The 22,846-nt window shown below is 59.7% G+C and overlaps 1 protein-coding gene across 1 annotated transcript; it reads left to right on the plus strand.

The window, feature by feature from the left end:
* The first annotated feature begins 16,775 nt into the window (after positions 1–16,775).
* Positions 16,776–21,516, plus strand: IRX4 (iroquois homeobox 4). The gene is made up of 5 exons (XM_027606538.2): positions 16,776–16,820; positions 17,364–17,615; positions 18,373–18,485; positions 19,411–19,739; positions 20,209–21,516. Exons 1-5 carry the CDS (start codon positions 16,776–16,778, stop codon positions 21,030–21,032), a joined length of 1,563 nt encoding a protein of 520 aa, XP_027462339.1. The 3' UTR covers positions 21,033–21,516.
* The last annotated feature ends 1,330 nt before the right edge of the window (positions 21,517–22,846 follow it).

The raw sequence follows: 22,846 nt of genomic DNA on the forward strand, positions 1-22,846 counted from the left end.
CTTTCAGCCCCGACTCTGAGGTGGGTTTGGGCCAGCCCAGGCCGCACGGGGATGAGCTTCGCGCGCATGTGTGCCTCACGGCATGAGCAGCCCACGCCAACCCCGTTCCCTGTCACTGCAGCGGCTGTTCCTGGTGGCACGTCCCACGGCAATGTCGTGTGAAGTGAGCGGGATCTCCGGAAATGCTGAGAGAAGGGGAGCTCGCTCCCCGCCTGCCTGTCCAACAGCCTCTGGGCCAACAGCCAGGTCGCAGATGGCCGGCCACGCGGGTGTGCTTGCTGGGAACATGCTCCTCGTCACAGACGTCTGGGGAGGCTGGGCCACGCTGACCAAGGCAGGAGGACCGGGAGGCCGCAGGAGGCAGCCCCTCCTGACAGCCTCCCAGGTAGCGGACCGTGTGCTCGAACGCCAGAAGGCCGAACATCCGTGTTTCTCAAAACCATCCCCCTTCGTGTCACTCCAGGGCCACAAGAGCCCGCAGACCATCCCTGCGGCCAGTTCTCCCTTCCGGCCACAGCCAAGCCGCCGCTAGAGCTGGGGACACAAACCGCAACGCTCCTGCCGCGAGCTCCTGAGGTGGCCTCCGCCGTGTTGCATGGTGTCACTTTAATGAAAATGGCTCCTTCCTCGGGAGGGACTTCTGAGGACAGAATGGTACCCCTGGATATAAAGTAGGGCAAAGCAGTATGTCAGGAATAAATATAATGGGGGAAATACGAAATGTGTGAGGCAAGCAAAAGCATGCCCTTGGTCGTGGTCGTGATTCGACCCTCCAGCTGGGCTGCAGCCCTGGAGGAGAAGCCCGGCAGCCCGCGGGGGCCCCACGTCCCAGCCAGAGCAGACAGGACAGCACGGGGGATGGGCCGGGCCCCATGACCACAGCTCACACCTCCCATCTGTCGCATCTTAAACATGGGGTGATGCAGCATGCAGGCCATGGCCTCTAACTACCATTGGCCCGTAGAAGCAGCCACGATTTGCAGGAGACCAGGGACAGGATGAGCCCAGAACATGGTGTCACACCAGAAAAGCCACCCCAGCCTGCAGGGCCACGTCAGAGGGACTGGGGAGGCTGCCGGAGGCCAAGCGGGGGCAATTTAAGCCCCAATAAGGACAATAATCGCAATGGACCAACACGGAGGAACCGTGTTCACATCCAAGGGGTGATACGGACTCTCAACCACAAGCTCTTATTTCTCCCTTTGGAGGGTTCTGAGAATCTGCTCACGCGCACGCCATCTCTCCTGCCGCACACCCCACGGTGCACCAGGCGCGTCGCCCTCAGAAAAGTGTCCCAGCTCCCAGATGAGGAAAGACGTTTCCCGACCCTCCACGCCACCAGCTCCGCAGAGAGGAAGCACCGCCTCGCGGAGACGCACACCATCCTTGCCGTCCTGCCCTGCGCCCCGCATCTGAGCAGCTTCTGGGTGCAGCTGCCCATGTGTGGGACATGCTGGGGACCAGGGAGCGTGTTAGCTCGCTCCGCGAGCCGGGCGTCAGCAGAAGCAGGAACACGGGACACTCTTAGGACAAAAGCCCAGTTTCCTCTTCAACAACAAAAAGCCAGATGGAAGGAAGATAAAGGGTAGAGGCGTACCTGAATGACTTCATGAGACGTGAGACGTGTGTCACCTGAGCACGATGCGTGACCTGCACCGAATTCTGAGCCTAAAACAAACTGGGTGGAAACAAGGAAGGGGGGACATGGACCGTGTCTTTGGGGCATTCAGAAAATTATTGGTTATTTTAGGTCTGATATTTGTCCGGAGATGTTTTATATGTCTCTATCATTTACAGACACGCTCTGAAATATTTACGGGTATGATGCTCTGAGTTTGCTTCACAGCGAACAGGATGGGGAAACGGGCAGGACCGGCTGTGAGTTACCTAACCGTCGAAACTGGTTGTTGGGCGCCTGCTCGCTCTCTGTTTTTCTTGAATGTTTGGAATTTTCCATGAGGAATAGGTTTTAAATGTGGAGTTTGGAGCAGGAGAAGGTAGTGTCTTCATGCCCTACACACCTCTTTTCTAGACTGAGTGAAAGTGATGGACCAAGATGAGAGTCCCACATGCCTTCAGCTGACGCGGGGCCCTGCCTGGGGCAGCTATGCCCATCGCATCTGCCCCGGCAGCCTGGTCCTCTTTCCCGGCGAGCTGTTGGAGAGCCCGTGCCCCTCAGTGTCAGGGCCCCTGAAGCCCATGGAAGGAGGTCTGGCCCCTCTGTCATCACCCTTCTGGGAACCGTGGTCCCGCACTTCCGCCAGCCGGGGCTTCGTGAGCCTGCCCGCCAGGCCTCCCTGCCTCTGACAGCACCGAGGCTTCGTTGCCCATAGCCCGGGAGAGTGGAGGTGACTCTGCAGGCTGCTGCACCCAGCAGCCAAGCACTCGCCCCCCCAGCATGTCATCCGTGCACCAGGACCCCAGAAGACCGTGATCCAGGGTTGGAAGAGGCCACACCACGGCAATATCAGACCTAAAAAAGCAGATCAGAGGCAACACATGAACCTGGAAAAGGAAGGCGCTTCGGAGTCAGTGGGGCCAGGAAGATGCACATTGATTGTCTTTTAAGCACGTGCCTGGAGGACCCGCGGCCGATGGAGAGATCTCGTCCCTCCCACCTGACAACACTGCGCCCTGCCCACCATCCAGGGCTCTCAGCACCGAGCATGCTACCGGGATTCACGGGAAAACACTGAACACCGTTATCAGATTGAACACAAGCTTGCTGTTTCTGGGTTTCCTAGGAAAACACTGCCTCCCCTGAGATTTGCCTGCTGTTTTCCAGGGAGCATTTGCCTACAGACGGAGGTGGACTATTTCGGGTCCCCATAACCCTGCTTCTCTGTCTTATGGTGGCTGCAAAGAGAAGTCTGGGCAAAAAGCACATTTGCAAACTACCAGCTCAATGTGTTTTGAAACTTTTAGTCCATAGAAAATTTCTCTGGGCTCACAATCTTTCAGGGCACTCAGCCTATCCCCTGGGCCCAAAAAAGGTCTAAGAATTCAAGAGAAAACCAGCAACATTTTCTCAATGTTGTGAGAGACGCTCACCTAAATTGTGACCCAAACTGAGATCCCAGCTCTTCCAACTGGTGGCAGTGTGGAGGGTCAGAAGCTCCTGGTGTTTGAAGGGCTTCTATTCTGGGCAGATGATGCCTTCCCCGTCCCTCCCCATCACAACAAGGCATAAGATGGGCACCAAGAGTCAATGTTGTCATGGGGGGTGGGGGAGACACCCCATGGGCACCAATAAGAGTGCTCTCACACCACGGGGTGAGCTTCGAGCCTGCTGCCCCAGGGCCCAGGACCCCAGAGAGCCTGCAACATGTCACAGCGTGCTAGGTAGCCAGGAAAGCATGGCCTCTGATGACTTCATTTCTCGCGTTCTCCTGGTAACAGAACGTCCCACAGACAAGACACCACACGGCTTCTGCTGGGCAGCAGGAGGGTCCTGCCCGGAGGGGCAGGTCTGAGCCGTGCATGTTGGCTCCGATGGGGGACCCAGGGCCCCGGACGCGGCATCTGCTCTGACAGTCACCCCGAGAAGAAAGGTGGGTCTGAGCTGAGCTTTCCTTGGACTGTGGAGCAGAGCAACCCATCCAGGTCCACCCAGGCTCCAGGAATAACGTCACTTGTACGACGAAACAGAACAAGTCCTGGGACGTAGGGTTCTTAAATACAGTGGCAACACCTTTTGGGGAGCTGGAATGGAAAGAGCATGCAAACCCTGGCATAGCGTTTGGGTTCAGGCAGTCGGGAGCCTCTGACATCTCTGAGGATGCGGCTGGCCCCCACAGGCCTGAGGAGACCTTCCCTCCGAGGGAAGACGGCAGGTTCTCAGGATGCCAGGTGGTGAAGCCACAGGTCGAAGGAGCGGGTGTGCGTTCTCCGAGGCAAGAACCCCAAACCCCAAACAAGGCCCAGCCCACCAGGTGTGCTTCTGAGTGTACGCACTGTGTGCCTGGGAAACCCATGCTCGTGCACGCACCTGCGTCAGTGTGCACACAGGGTGGGCTAGGTGACGGCCACCAGGGAAGTCTGCGGGGCGCGAAGAGCACCTGGGTTAAGAGAAATGCTGGAAAGGAAATACAGGGGGAAGGAGACCTCACTTCCAGAAGGTCTGATGTTATAACCATTTAACCACATTTTGTCAGTTGTTAAAGAAAATACAAAGAAATCTGCTTGGAGAACCTAATGAGGTACCATATTCAGCCACTTTTACAAATGTCTTTTTCTGTTCCTGGAGTCCCACCACCTCTTCTGCACAAAGTCTAACATACAGAAAACTACAGGCAACGTGGGTGCCACGGGGAGACGGGCAGTGGAACCACGCCTGCGGGCTCCCAGCAAACCCCCCTCCCCAGGCTCAGGTTGAAGCAGCACCACCGTGTTCCCCAGCCAGAACCTCCACACCCTCTCGGACGCCTCCCTGTCCGGGCCCCACACGCGTAACCAGCTGTGAAGCCCGCCAAGGCTCCGCTCATCCCCTGCTCCGTCAGTCCCGCCTGCATCGCCCCAGGTCAAGCACCTGTCCTTCCCTGTGTGCAGGCTGAGCTGCCATCACACAACAAGCAAACGGATGGCGGCTTGAACACACACGTTCAAAAAGATCAAAGACAGCTGGTGGTCCAGCCGGGGCAGTTCTGACAACCTCAGGGCACGGCGTCTAGTTCTGAGCTCAGAGGGACGAATTTTTACCCCTTCCCAACCAGGGTTGGGGGATGGGTATAGGAAGCAGAGGGTAAGCAGTGTCCTCGCCAGTCAGTCACATGGAAGCCACATGCACCAGCCTCCCACATCCAGTGGCAGAAGACCTGTCTGTGGCCCATGCATCTCTGCAAGGGAGGTTGGCAGTGTGGGACCGGCAGTCTGTCGCCAAAGGACAGAGGTGAGGACAGCTGCTTGCGACCCATCTGCAGACCCGCCCATCTGCCCATCTGTGCCACCCCATCTACTGCTGCACTGGTGGGTGAGGTGAGCGACCGCGGTGCCACCAAGACTGAAGGCACCAACACGCTCACCAGGCAGTGCCCGTCATTTGCTAACGACACGCTGTCATTAGTAAGGAGCTACAGTCAAAGAACGTAAGACTAGGTTTCAAATCTATGTAGTAAAGTTAAAATTTAGTTTTTAGTTAAATAAATATAATCAAATCATAATTATTATTTAAATATTTTAATCAGTTATTAAAATTGATAAAATACACAATACCTATTATTTGATGAGTGATGCATATTATTTAATGAATAATAATGGAGAAAGTGGTCACTCCTACAGAGGAAAAAAAAAAATGCTGATCCCTGCCTCACACCATATACTAAACAAACTTCAGAAGGGCCAAAGGCCTGGATGTGATGATTGAAACTAGAAAGATAGAGGAGTGATGGGAACACAGTCACAAATCATAGACAGGGAAGTAAATGGCTGTGTCAAAACAACATATCTCCATTAGGTCAAAAGTACTATCGATAATGTTAAATGCTATTATTGAATATTGAATTATTAAAATTGGATAAAATAATAAAACATATTATTTAATATTATTATCTACTATTAATATTATAATATTAAATATTGTTATCTCCCTAAACTACAAGAAATAAGATTTTGATTTTTTAGGGCCACACTGAAACTTCCCTGCTTCTTTGTTTTTTGGACTGCTCATTTAAAACTTTAATTAAAATGCTATTGCATCATTATTTTTCTGTAAGTTCTGCAGACTTGTAGAAACAGTGCTCTGTCCCCCCGCCATCTTCGTGATCTTCGTGACCAGCGGTCGGTGAAGTGGCCAGTGAGTCCCCAGATACACTTGTCCGAGCAGCCAGCCGCGTCGATGCCCAGGCAGTCCTACGGAGAGCTGCCGGGGCAGGGAAGTGGGGCCAGCAGGTGCTAGAAATGTTCATAAATAGAAAGTATTCATGTCGAAGCTAAGAAACTTTCTCAAAAACATTACTTTTTCCTGACTGTGGCCGCAATGACAGGACACATCACCTTCAGCTTCAGCCTTTGTGACATTGTATATGTTGCCCTCACATTGTATTCTCCTTAAAATAGTTCTCTCTCTGTATCAGAAATTAGATAGTAATGTATAATTACATAATAACATACACTCATAATTTATAATTATATAACTTATAGCATAATCACATAATAATATACAATTATATTATAATACCATGAATCTGACTTGCAAGAATAACCGTAGCGGTCAGATAGGACAGACCATGCTGCTAGAACCAACGGTCCAACCCCCAGTGGCGGATTCCCGTTCCCGCAGCGTTCCACCCAGGGCAGCACGCTCCCACTCAGGAGCCCGGCGGGAGCTCCGCCATCGGAGGTGCTGCCGTCCGCCACGGCAGGAGGAGGGGGACAGGGTGAAGTGCAAGCCAAAGCTGGTCACGAGGTCCCGTGCCTCCCCGGTGGCAGGCAGGGGCACTCGTGCGTCCAGCCCTGGCCACCCGCACCGACTGCACCACTCATCACCACTTCGCTGCAACCCTTGGCAAATGGAGCAGGCTGAGAACCAGAAAAATCAGAGCAGTCATGCTTGGAAGAGTCCACCGCGCCTCCCGTGGCTGTACAACCTTTTGCTAAAACCTCGGGAAAGTCAAAAGTCGGAGACCACGGTCGCAGAGGAACTGCTGCTCCTCAGCCAGCTCAACAGGAGCGGACCCCAGGGAACTCCGCAGAAGGCCCCCCCATTCTTGAGACCTGCAAAAACACAGGGAGAGAAGGCCGATGGCCCCCGAAAGCTAGGGCAGGAAACGGCACAGCGCGCGAAGTCCGCAAAGCGGGGTCCTGCGGCAACAGATAAGCAAGGCGGTATTCACTGCACATTGAGTATGCTCCTTCAGGGATGTGTTCGTTCATTCTGCTGATGGTCTGTCTGCCACCCTCTGAGGATAGCTCTGCTCCACCAGGGCTGTTGCCCCTCTTTCCCCATGCCCTGGTGCACCCCAAAAACCACAGTAGAGGGCCAGAACACATGCATCCTACAGGAACCGTTTCAGCCTCCCCAGGGCAAGCATCCCCCGATGTCTCCTCCTTGCTCTGCTCTACTTTATGAAGAATGCCACGCACACGTCCTCATTCACTCAACACTCACTAGGCCCCTACTCTGTGTTTAATGTGCACCTCCTACGTACACACAATTCCCAACCCTCCTGAGGCATTCATTCTAGCGCAGGAGGGCAGGGAGTGAGGACAAAGGAATAAAACAATGATACAACGTGTCCACTGGAGATAAAATAAAGGAGAGAAAGAAGAAAGGATTGGGTCTCACTTCCCCCCCTTCCACCAGCTGCACAGGGGCTGGGGGTGACCGAGAGGCCTCGGGAAGTTGGGGATGAAGAACGCAATGCACTCCTTCCCGATGGACACACGGGAAGTGCTCTCAGGCCAGGGGCGGGGGTCCACCTTCTGTGGACCTGACAGTGGTGATGGGTTAGTGGCGGACCGGGGGGTCAAACTAAAGAAATAAACCCAGGCCAAGATGTGGCGTCCCCAGCCTCCTCTGATCCGGGTCGGACGGTGTGCCCTCAGAATGCATGTGTTGCAGCTCTAAGCCCCAGTCCCCCAGAACATGCCCTCATTTGGGAACAGGGTCATCGCAGATATAATTAGCTAAGAGGGGGCAGTGCTGGAGTGAGTGAGTCCTAATCCAACATGACTGTGTCCTGATTAAAAAGGGGGAATTTGGGCACAGGGACCAATACCCACACAGGGAAAGCATGAAGACAGAGATCTGAGTGAGGGGTCAGGAGCCCCAAGACGGCCAGCACCACCAGACGCCGGACAGAGGCCCGGAGCGGCTCTGGCCTCATGCCTCTGGGGGCCCAGCCCCGCGGACAGCTTGGTCTCGGGCTTCTCCCCTCCAGACCAGAGAGGGACACCCAGTATGTGGCACTTTATTACGCAGCCCGGGACACCGACACACCTCCCCCGCGGGAGGCCGGAAATGCTCAGCACCCCCCCCCGGGGCCCCCTGAGCTGGGGGCCGGGCCCCATGTAGGAGCGGGTGCCACCTCCGACCAAGCGTCAGGACCACTGCTCGTTTCTGGAGCTTTTGTGTCACGGGCAGCAAGAGCATCTCTTTCTGCCACTTTTAAACAGAAAATGAAAAGGTTGCTAAATGTGTAAGTAATTTTGACTGAGTCATTGATCTGGGTACTTTTAAAGTAAAACAGTAAGTATTTCTGTCACACTTTGAAGTCGGGCCGTGCGGTTCCCTGTCCTCCCTCAGGGTTATTTTATAGCCATTAAGAATGTGTTCCTTTTATCTGGGGCCTTCAATTAATTGAATTTCAAAAATACTCTGAAATGGTTTTTTTTTATATAAAAATCAGCTAACTCCTGGAGGACATTCCCGTATGATTTACCACCACAGTAATTAAAAGACGGCGCGTAATACCGGTCACTGCCGGAGCGCCGCCAGCCTCGCTGAGGTTTACCGCGGGATCTGTAGTGCTCCCAGGGGCAGGGAGAATACTCTCGCGTTGGGACTGCCTGGGTGGCCGGCACACTCTCCCGAATCCCCCTTGAAGGGGACACACCAGTGTTCACAGACAAGGAAATGCAAGGCAGCTCGGCACCTCACTTGCAGACCAGCCAACGTGGGTAAAGGGTCCCTAAGTTCACGGGTTCTGTCTGAGAGCACTGCGGGATGGAGTCCACACACCCCTCCCGACCCTGGCTGGTCAGAATGCCAAATCTCAGAGGGCAGCTCAGGCTGAGAGCAGTGCCTCGGGGAGCAGAGGGAGGTCACGACGGGCTCCGCTCTCGAGAGACCGAAAGGACAGCTGACCCCACATGCACCCGCTCCCACATCTCTGTCTCTCTTATCTGCTTATTGGCTCGGGCAAATGCCGTTTGGTGTCTCGTCACCTTCCATTCGTGAAAGTGTTGTTTGTGTGCCAGGGAGCAGTGCGCGTGAACGAGGCGGCCCGGAAGCGTGCAGCGTCCCTTCTTTCCTGCTGCGAAGTCTGGGCAGGACGCCCAGCGAGGCCCCTCGTTGGAGCACCCCCCCACCTGCTGTTAAATATTTTTGAGGTCCAGACACCAGTAGGAGCTCCTGCATTTAGGGCCCCTGTGGACATTTCCTTTCTCTAACGGCGTTCGTTTCTGACCCCTCTGTCAAGAAAGTCACAACAGCACTCACACTCCAGGCGATGACGTATGTAGACCCTTACTTTTTCTACAACGTAAACTCACTTCCTCCGGTTTGGGGTGTATTCCCTAGCCCGAGCGTTGGTGATTCCATTCCGTAGTAGGCAAACATTTCAAGTTTAACCATACGGGCTACAGACACTGTTCGAATTAATAGCCTCTCACTGTTAATAATAGAAACCTCCCTAAAATCTGCTGATGCGTTTCAGCATTACAGACATGACATCGTATTTCTGAAATGAGGGGGAAGGAAAACTTTCCAACTTCTGCTCCCAGGGCCTCCTTCCACGCTCACGAGGGGTGGGGGTGGGGCAGGAGAGGAAAATGTGACAGGGGAGGTACAGCCCTGAGTCCACTCGGGGGCATTTTGCGCTGCAACCAAGGGCACATCTGACCCATGGCCAGGAGCGTGTCGACGCCCCAAACCCAGGCACCACTCTGCTCTGAAAAGAAACTACTCAGACTTTCTGCTTTAAATACTTATGTCTGGCCCTGCACTGTGAATCGGGAAAAGGAGGAGAGAAACCCCCACCCCCACTGCAGCCCCAGGGCCAATGAGGAACAGCTCTTATTCAAAGATGAGAGACATGGCTCTCCCCTCCACACCCCTAAGGATCTGGGCCCCAAACACTGTTGTGCTGCTAAGTCTGGCCAAGGAGCCGTTAGAAGGCCAGGTCCTTCCAGGGACAACAGCGTCTCTGGTACACTATGCCCAGGGGTGCCGGCTGATCATTCGGAAGCGGTCCTCCCACGGCCTCCCCGGGGACTTCAGTAGGAGCCGTGTGCCCTTCCTGGATCCCCAGGAGGGGGGGCTGAGGCTGTGGATCCCTCGCTGATGGCAGGCAGCAGGCCGCGACGGGGCCCTCACAGCGTTCTCCGGCACCAGATACCTCTGCATGTTGCAGCAATGACCGGGCGGAGGGAGGGGGGGGTGCAGCAGCAGGGCCAAGCCCTGGGGGCACAGAGACTTCTGTTTCACATTGCACTGGGCAGCTCTGCCAGCAACAAAAACAAAAGCCGGATTGAGAGACAAGGGGTCCGTCGGGGAGCAAGTCCTGACCAGAGGTGGGGGCACAGCGGCGGGCACAGCCGGCGGCCTTGTCACGGTGCAGGGTATGCACCGGGGCCCGCCCTCGGCCAGCCCTGGCAGCACTGCGGTCCTTCAGCGGTGGCCACAGCCGCACACCGGCTTTCTGGACTGATCACTCACGCCCGGACCCAAGAGGGCCGTTCCCTGCCAGGCCCCCTGGCAAGCCCTGGGGCATTTCCCTCATTTCCCCAGAGCACCAACCCACGAGGCCCTCCCTGCGCGGCAGGACAGAGGAGGGCCAGTGAGGCTTCCGGCCACTTGGCCAGGGATCTGGGCAAGGTCAGGCCTGGCAGCGGCCGGACGACCAGACACCGAAGACAGGTTTTCAGGGAGTCCAGCGAACGGAGGCCCTGCCTCCCAGGGAAGTGCAATGGATGCACTGCCTTCTGGGTGGTGCTGCTTCCAGCCATGGAAACACAGCAGGACAGAGGCCGCAGCCCAGCTCCTCTGGGGCCGGGGGCTCCTCACAGGTCTGCCGCTGCTGGGCCGTTAGAAGGCCCCAGCGAATGCAACATGAGTCTATCTCCGAACACAAACATGCCTTGCTTATCTGTAGCTATGAAAAGAATCTAAGTCCCAGGTGAGCTCAGCAGGGAGGGACTGACGTGCATGTCCCTGTTGGCCCCAGGGCCCTGCCGCCTGGAGAAGGAGGGGGAAGCAGACAGCAGGGCGGGGACACATCCAGACCCCTGCCCTGAGGTGCTGATGGGTCCTTCCTCCACTTCTGGCTGCACTCAAATTCCTGCCTTGCCCTGGAGACTGTTTCCAGACCTCAACACAAAGAGGGCACCTCTCCCACAAGCCCCCTCAGTCAGCCCAGGGTTCCCCGAAGGCTACGCTGACATGCCCATCTGGACAGATGCCTGGAGGCCTGGAGCCCGCAGGAAGCCCATCTTCATGTCTTCAGAGCAGACCCAGAGACCACAGCTGTGTCCTTCCCAGAGAAGCCAGCAGAAGCTCTGGACTCAGCCCCGGGGCCAGGAAGCCAGGGACGGCCGACTCCCCTCTTTCGGCCCCATGAAGGAGAAGGAGGTGCACCGGAGGCCCGGACACCAACACCAGCCCAGGGTGCTACTGCTGAAGCAGGGAGATGTGCCCGGCCCCCAGCTGCTGCAGAACTCTGAAGAAAAAGTGGGGCATGGGGAGGACAGCACGTCACTTTTTCAGACATTATCCGATCAACAAATCTCCGTTGTCATTATAAGGCCACAGATCATGAGGAGAACAACTTCATGGTTCTCTGAAATGATGGGGGTGGCGGGCAGGGCGAGAGACACCCCGGCTGAGTGACCTGGGACCCATCCCGGCTGACTGCCCTCCTGGACTCCGGCTGCAGAAGCCACTGTCCAGGCAGAGGTGTGTCCCCTGCTCTGGACAGCCCTTAGAAAGCTCCCATATCGGGCCCCCCAGTCCCGGGCAGGTCACGGGCTGGCTGGCCCCCAAGCAGCTTCTGTCATCTTTGTATACGCACCTCCACCTGCCCAAGCCCCAGCGGCCACACCAAGGCAATCACTGCCGCCTAGACAGCCCGAGTGGTCAGGGGCCAGTGTGGACAGTAGCCGGTGAGGCTGGCCTCCCTTAGTGTGAAGGGGCAATGTTGGGGGCGGGGAGTGCAGGGAAGAAAACCAAGGGCCTGAGAGCCTGGTTGCCTAGTCCACTCCGAGGAGGCCTGCGCGCAGCTGCACCCTCGCCCAGCTCTCCAGAGCAGGAGGATACCATGACCAAGGGGAGACTCAGGAAAACTGGGGCCAAGAACCGGTGAAGCTGTCTCGGTGCGGTTCCTCTGGCCCAAGACAGCGGAGTCTGGGGGGCGGGGAAGGAGCGAAGGGGGCAGCCGACAGCCCCTGAAGAGCCCAGGGTCGCCAAGGTTTTGGCCAAATCAAGGCGGCACGCCTTCCCGCTGCCCTGCTGTGGCTGGGCTGTCTTCTTGGAGCCCGGCATCCCTGCCCCCACCCCAGGGCGCCCTCGTCCCAGCTCAGACGCCCCACGCACCCCGCGCACAGGCCAGGCGGAGGGGAAAGTTGGCAAGCGCGCGGCGCCCGCGGGGGAAAGCGTTAATGGGCGGCCGGGTGGGAGCAGCGCGCTCGCTCGCCCACGTCACGCCGGTGCGGGCTCGGCTGACGACCGCGGCGCCTGGGGACGCGGGCGCGCTCCGCTCGCCAGGTGCTCCGCCTGGAAATGTCTCCATTAGTTGTCGCCTGCTCCCCGCCGGAGCGCGCGCGCCGAGCGGCCGCGCAGAGCCCTCGCGGGCAGCCGGTAGTCGCCGGGCGCCAGCGCAGGTAGGCGAGGTCCCCGCGCCCGCCCCCGCCCCGGGGCTCCGAGACCCCTCCCCCCTTCCGGGGAGGCGGAGGCTCGGCGCGGCCGCCGAGGGGCGCGGGCGGCGGCGACTGCGGCGACTCCCCGGTGCGTCCCGGGCTGCGCGCTGCTCCCCGCGGCCCCGGCGCCGGAGCAGCGCGGGCGGGCGCGTCCCCAGCGCAGGTAGGGAGTGGGCTCGACCGCGCAAACTTTGCCAGGATCGCTCCTGCGCCGGAGGGCACAAAGTTTGCTGCCAGCCGCTGGGGTCTCCAGAGGCCGCCGCGTCCGCTGCAAGTTGTGGAAATGGGGTGCGGGGGCGGCGCGGGGCGCGGAGGCCAACGCCGGGCAGCCGGGCCTGCTCCCGGACGCCCCGACTGCGCGCCTTTCCCGCCCGGGCGGCGGCCTGCGGGCGAGCTGCGGGGGCGCAGCGGGAGAGCCAGAGCGAGCCGACCTGGAATGGAGGCGTTTCGGGAGCAGGATTCAAGGCGCTTGCCTGCAGCTCGACCTCCTGACTTCGCATGAGACCCGGAGGACCGGCCGCGAAGGAGTGACCTGCCGACCTCGGGGCTCGCGAGTGCCGCGCCACCGATATCCAGAGCGCCTTTCAGGCCCACACCCCGCCCGGGTGTCCGCGAGCAGTGGGCGGGCACAGGGGCCCCAAGGGCTGGCCCTACGCCTCGGCAAAGGCCCTTGCCTGGCTCTGCGCGCTCTAGCCTCCGCCCTCTGCCTGGGGTCAACTTGGTTGGGCTGGAGAGAGCCCCTGGCGGCTCTGGGTGCGGAGAACCAGGTGGCCCCGGGGGACGACTTAGGGAACCGACCGGGAGCGCCTGGCCTCAGTCGGTCTCGGGGATGGGGGGAGAATATCAGGGCGCGGCCTACCTCCTAGAGGCCCTCCGTGGCCTACAGCACCTTCCGGCAAGAAGGGCAACCCGCAGGCCTCTAACATTTGGCGCTAACTATCCTCAGGCCCCCTCGCCCTGGGCTTCTTAGCACTCAACAGGCCAGTGGGGGCACTCACTGAAGCTGAGTTGCTGCCCTGTCCGTGGGGAATCTCTCCTGGGTGTATTTGGAACCGAGGGTCCCTCGAGGGACGCGGGTTCTGCCTGCGCGTCGCATTTAGCTGCTGATACCTGAGATGCTGACACTCTTGCCCTATCCTTTCTTGGAGGGAAACCTCCGGTGCCTCAGCTCAAGGCTGGGCCTTTCAGGAAAGGGCACTCGGATATTATTCTGGTCGGTATCCTCTACGGGACAGAGATAACCCAGAAAGTATCCCGGTTCCAGGAGGCCGGCCTCAGCCAGGGTGCAGGTGCCAGTGGGATGTCCTGTTGTGCTCCAGATGAAGACAGGCCTGCCTAATCCAGGACTGGACAGCAGGGCCTGGGTGAGCGCTGGCAAGGCCGCTAGACTCCTCGGGCAGCACAGAGCTTCCCCAAACAGGGTGGCCGTCCAGGCCCCCGTGTCGCGGGCCTGGGGCAGCACAAAGCGGAGGATCAGTGTGCAACAGCCTTGGAAAGTAGCTGGTGAGCTTGATTTCTGGATTAGAAGAAAGGGCTGCCCGGGAAAACCGGGCTATAGGTGGGTGGGGACTGGGATCTTCTATTTAGGCTCCCAGGCAGGAAAGGAAAACATTGCAGTGGTGGTCAAAGGTAGTCCCTGACACCCCTCCCCCAGAGACCCCCACCAAGGGGCAGTGCGCAAAGGTGGGCACTTCTGCTCCGAAGATAAACAGTGGCGTGTTCAGGGGGCGCCGTTCCCTGCAGGCTATGGCCGCACAAGGAACGGGCCTGGGTGCGCTGCTCTGCAAACCCGAGCCGGGAGCCGCGGGGCTGCTGGGACCTGGGCGCTGGCTGTCGTCCCCGCCGCCTGGGCGCTTGCAATCGCCGGGGTTGGGCCTTGGGGAGTGGGGTGAGGAAAAGATGCTTAATGCATCCTTCGTCGGTGATTACCACTCCCTGAGCCCTTGGCCACCCTGGGTTCCTGCCCCTCCCTCGCCCTGGCCTCATTACCGGGAGAGAGCGAGCTGTTTGTAAACAATAAATAATGGAAAGTAGGAGGATGTTCAGAAAAGGGGCAACAGAAGCCGGAGAACTGGAAGGAGTTGGGAGGAGGGAGGATGGGGGAGGGGAGGAGCCGAGGAGGAAGAGGGAGAGAGATTGAGAGATTCATTTCTGCCCGAGAAGCCCCGGTGGCTAGTTTCTTATTATTTACAGGAGGTGATATTAGCAATTCAGGTGAGAAAGAAAGAAACACGGCGGCCACGAGATCAATACAGAATTCAGAAACAATTATTAATGTCATTTGACTCGTGTTCTTTATATATCTCTTCTGGCTACAGACGTTTAAACTGTCTGAATAATTTGCATGGACCGGCTATTCATTATTTCCGATGATTTTCCTTCACAAGCAGCTCGGACGTGGCCGGCTGTGGTTCAACGCGATCGGAGAGCTCTTATTTTCATCTGTAAATTAAAGCAATTACGCAGCAGATATCATATGATGCGTACTGTGGTCTCCAGATAGTCATCAATCACCTTCAACCGAGCTGTCAGAGCGGGCAGATTTCGTTTCTGGGAGGCAGGTTTGCAGCTGGGGAGAGGGCGAGAACGTCATCATTAATTAGAGGGTGACCCTGGGGCGATTCACAGGTCTGAACCCAGGAATCTTTCCGAGCAAGTCTGCACAGCACCGCTGTGCACAGCTCCCCTCCAGCGGTCGGCCGAGCGGGGCGAAAGCAGCAGGGGCGAGCCCGGGCCCCCGGAGAGCGGCGGCATAAAAGGCGGGGAGCGAGTTCGGGGTGCCCGGGCGCCCCTTTTCCGCCTGCGCGCTCGCCTCCGTTTTGGATTCCGGCAAGGTCCCAGGACCAGGACTGGATGGGGGAAGTCTGGGGTGGGCACTGGGCCATCTCCCCAGACTGCTCCGTGCGCCCCGGGCACGGAGCTATGCAAAACGGGCGGGGATGGGCTTCCCGGCGCCCCCTCTCCCCGGTACCTAACCCTGAGGGTCGCCAGGTGGAGCAAGCGTAGCGGGAGGGGCCCCGGTGCCGAGTTGGAAAACCTGCTCTTCCGACCGCCCGGGGATGCCTGGCAGTCCCGGGTAGAGCCGCGAGGGGTTAGGGGAGGCTGAGGGAGGGCGGCCCGCGGAAGGGGGTGGAAGAAGAAAGGGAGGGCGGTTCGGCGCGCAGGAACCCGCAGGACCCGGGGTGGGACGGAGGAGGGGGGCGTTCCCTGGGGACAAGGTGGCGGAGAGTCGCCAAGCCCCGCAGCGCTTGGGCCACGGAGCCCTGGAGTGGATGGCTCTGGGAAGGGCCTCAGGAACCACACACCTGAGGGCATCTTGACCTCCAGACGCCGACACTTGCAGCCGCATTTGGTTCTGGAACTCCGCTCCGGAGTTGGGTTTGAACTGGCGGGAGGAGGTGCGGCTAACCAGCTAAACAATGGCGGGAGCCGCGCGCCGGCCTGCGAAGCTGCCTTCCTCCACCTGGAGCGGAGCGCGGAGGCCCGGGCGGCGGGCCGCCTGCTCCAGCGCCGGGCTAATTTTAACTGTTGATTACATCTTCAGTGAAGACTCAGTCGTGTGTCCCTTCACATGTCTCATTTGTAATTGAGACTAATGATTACAGTGGGGCGGGAAGGAGCAGGTGCTCATTAATTAATTTCTAATTAAAAGTGCTTCCCGTCCTCGGTGACTAAGGAGAAACAGCATTCGTCGGGGCGATATTGACTCCACGGATGAAATTCATTTATTAAAGCCTGTTGGCCCCTTCGCCCCGCGTGGCGCCCCCGGCCCGTCCCCGCCCCGCCGCCCGGCCGCCACGAGTGACCCGCACGTCTGCGGCCGGGCAAAGCTGCGCGGCGTGGGCTGACGTCAGCACCTCCGCCGCTTAAAGCCAAGCACATCTGACTTGACGGGTTCGCGCAACTCGTTTTTTTTTTTTCTTTTTTGCAAAATATGTATTTGTGTCGCCGCTGCGAGGCCGGTTGGTCCCAGAACCCCCTCGAGTCTCGGGAATGTGAAGCTAAAAGGCTCGCCGAGGCCGCTGCGTCTCACTTTCCTACCGGGTTAGAAAAGTTTGCGGGGCGTGTGGATGAATTAACCCGCTCTTCTGCTTCGCCCTACCAGCGCCTAGGAGCCGGCGGCCCCGGAGCAGTGGCCGCGCCACGCCGGCCCCCGCGCGCAGGACCCCACCGGCCCCGCCCACCGGCCCCAGGCGGTGCCCGCCATGTCCTACCCGCAGTTTGGATACCCCTATTCCTCCGCACCCCAGGTAAGGGGGCCTCACGAGGGTGCAGGGAACGCGGCCGGACACACCGCGGGCGGGCTGTCTAGCGACCCGGTGTCGCTTCCCAGAGAGCACGGCCTGTGCCGCCCGCTCCTTGCATCCAGCCCTGCAGTGAGCAGGGGCGCTGAGAGAATCTGCCGTGCGGCGGGGGGGCCTCCATTTCTCCCACTTTGTTTGACCCCCACCACACCCCAGGCTCTGAGGCTTCGCCCCAGAGGAGCCCGGGGACCCGGGAGAGATCTGGCACAGAAGGGCGTGCTTGGTCTTGGAAACCCCCCCCACACACAGAGAGAGACCCCAGGGGAGGGTGTGAAAACTCCAGGACCTGATGGGCTGGACCCCAAGTGGCTGGAGGAGGCCTGGCTGATCAGAGTCGCAGCAGGGAGGAATGCGTGGCCCTGTGTGGACGGCCATACGCCTGAGGCCACAGGCACGCACTCCTGGGCGCAGGTCGGGCAGGTGGAGGCCTAGAGCCCCAGCCTGGCGCCTGGGTTGCCGGCCCTTCCTCGCGTCCCCTCTCTCCTCCAGTTCCTGATGACCACCAACTCGCTGAGCACATGCTGTGAGTCAGGTGGCCGCACGCTGGCGGACTCCGGGCCCGCCGCCTCGGCCCAGGCGCCTGTCTACTGCCCGGTCTATGAGAGCCGGCTGCTGGCCACCGCGCGCCACGAACTCAACTCGGCCGCTGCGCTTGGCGTCTACGGGGGCCCCTATGGCGGCTCGCAGGGCTATGGCAACTACATGACCTATGGCTCTGAGGCGTCTGCCTTCTACTCGCTGGTAAGGGGAGGGAATTATCTGAAACCTTACCCCGCCACGCCACGCCCCTACCCCCCCCCCCAATTGCCAAGCCTCCTCCCTGAACTCTGGAGTCAGGGGCGCCAGTGCCCTTAGCCCCAGATTGGTTGGGGTGGGAGAAGCACACCTTCGCTGCTTCTTCAACTTTGCGCCTCCTAGCCCAGTTCCGCAGCACACCTCCAGCCCCGAGGGGTGGGCGAACCTGGCCGTTCTGACCACATCACCGGCCCAGTGCCCGCCCCTTCTCCCCATCCCCCACGCTTTCCCCCACTGAGCTCCCCTCCCCTCACTCCTCCCGGTCGCCCTCTTCCTCTCCTCCCAACCCGCCACCACTCAGCTCGCCCTCTCCTGGCCTCTCCCTTCCTTGCCCCCTCCATGCCCACCCTCTTGCTCCACCCCCATTTTTCTCCTTCCTTCCTCCCTTGCCTTGTGTCCGGCTCACCCTCCTCTCCTCTGATGCCTCCCAGCCCCCCACCCCTCTTCTCTGCCCCTTTCTTCCTCCAATCTCATTCTCCTCTCTCCTACTCCCCAACCCCCCCCCCCAATTCTGCTTATTCTCCCGCCCCTTCTGGAGGTTCCTTTGCTCCCTGGGCCCGAGAGAGTCTGGGGGCATGATGGCTGGTGAGGCTGCCCAGGGGTCTGTGCAAAGCATGCAGGAGCCTAGGTGCCTGGGGGGTGGGGTGGAGCTGGGTCGCGGACTGCCCGGAAGCTGCGACCCCAGGCTCCTGGGATCCTACAGAATGGCTTCGACTCCAAGGACGGGCCTGGATCTGCGCATGCGGGTCTCGCGCCTGCAGCGGCTGCTGCCTACTATCCCTACGAGCCGGCGCTGGGCCAGTACCCCTACGACAGGTGAGGGACAGAACCCCACCTCCACTGCCCCCGCAAGGGCCCCTGCGCTCTATTCAGCCATCAAACTCCCCACCACCACCAACTCCTCGACCCCCTGTGAAAGGTTGGGAGACAGGAGGAGGGGCATTCTTTGGGTCTGGCTCCCGCTGACCTTGGGTTAGTCCGAGCCCCACCTCCTAGGCAAGACATGCCCCATAGGGGTAAAATGCGTCCCGGCCTCCCCTCCCCTGCTCCCCACGCTGTCTGGACTCCCAAAGCCCTTGCTGCGACGTGGTTTTCCGGGCAGCCAAGTCTTGTTGCCCAGGCTTCAGACACCTGCCCCACCCAAGAGGTGCAGCCCATGTGGTGTGCGACCCATCCACCTTCCCCTATGGTGGGAACTGGAAGGGGGAGTCCAGTGGAACCCATTCAAAGACGGCATGCCCCATCTTGGCAAGAGGAGGGTAACAATTATAAACTTAACTGCAGGAAGTCCACAGTAGGCAGTCTGGGCACTTTCTCCCTATGGGAACTAATGGCCATTTCTGCCCATGGGTGTTATACAGTTCGGTTCACACTTCTGTGATGTGCTTTCTGGTTTGGGGATCAAAGGGTAGGAGAGAGGACCCGTAAAGGAACTCAAAGAATAGATGTCTAAGTAGAGTGGCCGAGACCTGGCCAGGCCTTGAGCACTCCACCCCAACCACTCTGGCTGGGAAGGAGCCCGGGCTCCCTGTAAGTTTAATCAGATAGAACATCTTCACTCTCAGGCCACAAAAGGCAGTGCCCATAGGCAGTGGCAAGGGGTAGGGGCCTGGGTCCCACCGGAGTCTTACCACCATAAACACACCCCCACGATGGGGACTGAAAGCCTGCATGGGCCTCGTTCCGGCCGCCGGCGCCGCAAGGGTCTCGGCCGGCACCCCATTGCCCAGCCTGTCTCCAGGTACGGGACCATGGACAGCGGCACGCGGCGGAAGAACGCCACGCGCGAGACCACCAGCACGCTCAAGGCCTGGCTGCAGGAGCACCGCAAGAACCCCTACCCCACCAAGGGCGAGAAGATCATGCTGGCCATCATCACCAAGATGACCCTCACGCAGGTCTCCACCTGGTTCGCCAACGCGCGCCGGCGGCTCAAGAAGGAGAACAAGATGACGTGGCCGCCAAGGAACAAATGCGCAGACGAGAAGCGACCCTTCCCGGAGGGCGAGGAGGAAGAAGGGGGGGAAGAGGAAGCCAGGGAGGAGCCCCTCAAGAGCACCAAGAATGAAGGTGCGTGGGAGGTCGGCCATGCTGGCGCTGGGGCACTGAGGTCAGGGACTCCCTGTGCCTTTTTCTGGGGTTTTAGGACCTCTAAAGACATTGAACCTGGGGTAGTAAAAGCAAACTTCAAGGGCGTGGGCAGCAAATGAATGAGCTGGCCCAAGAGAGACCCTGAACCCAGGGGGCCTGCAGTACTAACTGGGAACAGGCTTGAGGAAATCCAAAACAACGTTTAAAACATGAGACACACCCACCCTACCATTGCCCCTGTCGGTCTGAGGAGGAAATCACTAGCCCTCTTTGTTGCCCCCTGGGGGGTAGGGAATATCCCGAGCAGGTGCCAGGGACAAAGAAAGGCTGTGGGTGCTTTTCCTAGCTCCAGGGTCGGGCCGTGGGCGCAGAGCTAGGAAGGAAGAGCGGGGTTGTGATTCGCTCCCGCCTCTCTTCCTGCACTGGCCCCTCTTTCTGTCCTGCGCAGAGTCGGCGGGCAAAGAGGGAAAGGATCTAGAGCTCACTGACTTGGAGGACTTCGACCCACTGGAGGCGGAGCCCCCTGAGTGCGAGCTGAAACCGCCCTTCCCGCCCCTGGATGGCGGTCTGGAGCGCATCCCTGCCGCGCCGGATGGTCTAAGCGCCCTGGGAAAGGAGGCCTCGGGCACCCTCCGGATGCCCCTGGCCGCCGGTGGCAGGGCGGCCCTGGACCAGGACCTGGAGAGGGCCAGGAGCCGCCTCCGGAGCACAGCGGCCGGGCCTGAGCAGCAGCCTGGTGCGGGGGGCAGCTCGCAGGCTTGCGAGGCCAAGCTGGGCTTTGCGCCGGCTGGGGCACCGGCGGGCCTCGAGGCCAAGCCACGCATCTGGTCCCTGGCTCACACGGCAACCGCCGCTGCCACCGCCCTGAGCCAGACTGAGTTTCCGTCATGCATGCTCAAGCGTCAAGGTCCCGCTGCCCCTGCAGCCACTTCCTTGGCTCCTGCCTCGTCCTCACCTGCGGCCCCGGCCCCCACTGGTGCCCTGGACAGGCACCAGGACTCCCCGGTAACCAGTCTCAGAAACTGGGTGGATGGGGTCTTTCACGACCCCATCCTCAGGCACAGCACTTTGAACCAGGCCTGGGCCACCGCCAAGGGCGCCCTCCTGGACCCAGGGCCGCTGGGACGCTCGCTGGGGGCAGGCGCCAACGTGCTGACTACGCCCCTGGCGCGCGCTTTCCCCGCCGCTGCACCCCATGACGCCCCAGCCTCGGGAGCAGCCAAGGAGCTGCTGGCCATCCCCAAGACCGGCGGCAAGCCCTTCTGCGCCTAAGCGGCCCCGCCCCTGAGCAGAGGAGGGGCCGAGGCTCAGGCTGCAGGCCTGTAGGTCGCAGACTCTTTTTCTACCAAGTTTCCAAAGCAGGACAAGAGCTTGGCGAAGTTCAGGCAGCCAACCCACCGTGGAAGGAGGAGCTGAACTCGGCCTCTCCAGGCCACAGACCAGCACCCAGGAGCCGCCTTGCCAGGTCCACCGACCCCACCTGGACATGCACTAGTTCGGGCCACTCCCAAACTCCGGGACCCATCGGGTAGGGCTGCTCTCCGAGCAGAAGGGAGCCACCCTGAAGCATAAAGTTTACGTCCGAAAGTTTACATGGAGAAGACATTTCCGTTCTGAGGCTTTGTTTGCTTGGCTGTCTCCTTTCGGGTTCGAGGCGCGCCGGTGTTCCTCCTGAAGACTCCTCAGCCCGTGGACCTGATCGCATCCTCCGCACATTGGCCAACAGCACTCCACCTCGTTCACACTATTGCACACTCTTAACTCGATAAAATTATGTTTTTTTTAAATGTATGTTCACACCAATAATTGCCTGCTTCAGAGGCTAATATAACAAAACCAATAAACCGAGTGATGGTGTTTGCATTGCAAAATGAACACGTTTCAAACCCGGGGGTTAGAGCTCTTGCCAGAGGATTGAGTGGAAGAGGGGTCCTCAGCCCAGAGTCCTCAGGGAAGTTGGCAGAGCGCCAGACGTTTATGGAAAGCCAGTTCTTTGAAGGAAGAGTTACAGTATCCTTCCAGGATTGCTGGACTCTGTAATGAAACTGGATGAGAGGCCCAAGACTTTTAAACTCTCCCCAGTATACTAGACTCCAGAATTTTGAGAAAATAGGAGCTCCTCTCGCTAAATTAGAATAACTTTAAACTTTCTAAATTCCCCGGAACTGTGTCCTGGGGAGAGCGGGGGAGGGAGGCCATCCCTGCCCTGAGGCCCTCCTGCTGTGGACTGCTTTCAGACCGTCCTTTGCGCTGCTGAGGCGGCCTTCCTCAGCCCTTCCCAGTTCCTAACCCCGCCTCCCCTCCCTCGGGGGACCTGCCGCCTCACCTCCAACGTCGGCGCTCAGAAAACCCTGGGCCACGCCTCGGTGGGGAGGGGGGAGGGGCGGGGGGGGAAGCATTTAGTGGGCTGCAGGGAGAAGGCAGGGCTGCGAGTCAAGGCCACGGTGCGGGGACGGGTGGCCACGGGTTGCCTCGCCTCGCCTGGGTTCCTGCACTTTGTAGACCCCTGGATTCGCTCTGAAACACGGGTCCCCCAACCCCACCAGCTCGGAGCCAAGCCCACGGGCGGCCCACACCCCTGAACTGAAGGAAAGCCGCCGTTCCCCGGCTTCCGTCGACTCTGCGCCCCGCCCACCCCCACCCCCGCAGGCGCCTGGCCCCCTGTGAGGGCCGCTCGAGGGCTTCGGGCGAGCGCTGTGCGCCCCGGACTCCAGGCGCGCCCTCGCCTGCCGGCGCTTGGCTTAAGGCCCCGCTGGGCCTCCTTAAAGCCCCAGGTGTCCCGAGGAAGGACAGACGGCCAAGTCAGCGGACCTGCAAGGGGGCAGCGTCGAGGAGAGCGCGGCTGGAAACGCGGGTTTTCTCGCGGGCCGGCGGGCAGCCTTGGAGGGACACGCGAGGCGGGGCCTTTTCCTGCGCCGGTTGGGACTGGCCTGGGGCCCTGTGGGGTTCTGGGCCCCGGGGAGAGACTCCGGGAAGGCAGGGAGCGCGGCGGCCCGGGGTGGGGGGGGGGGGGCGGGCGTTGGGGCGAGCTGGTACCAAGAGAGGGAAAGCGCGCGCAGCCAGAAGCCGGTCTCGGGTCTGTGCCG

This window comes from Zalophus californianus, chromosome 5, assembly GCF_009762305.2.
Source record: "Zalophus californianus isolate mZalCal1 chromosome 5, mZalCal1.pri.v2, whole genome shotgun sequence".
NCBI classification, from domain to species: Eukaryota; Metazoa; Chordata; class Mammalia; order Carnivora; family Otariidae; genus Zalophus; species Zalophus californianus.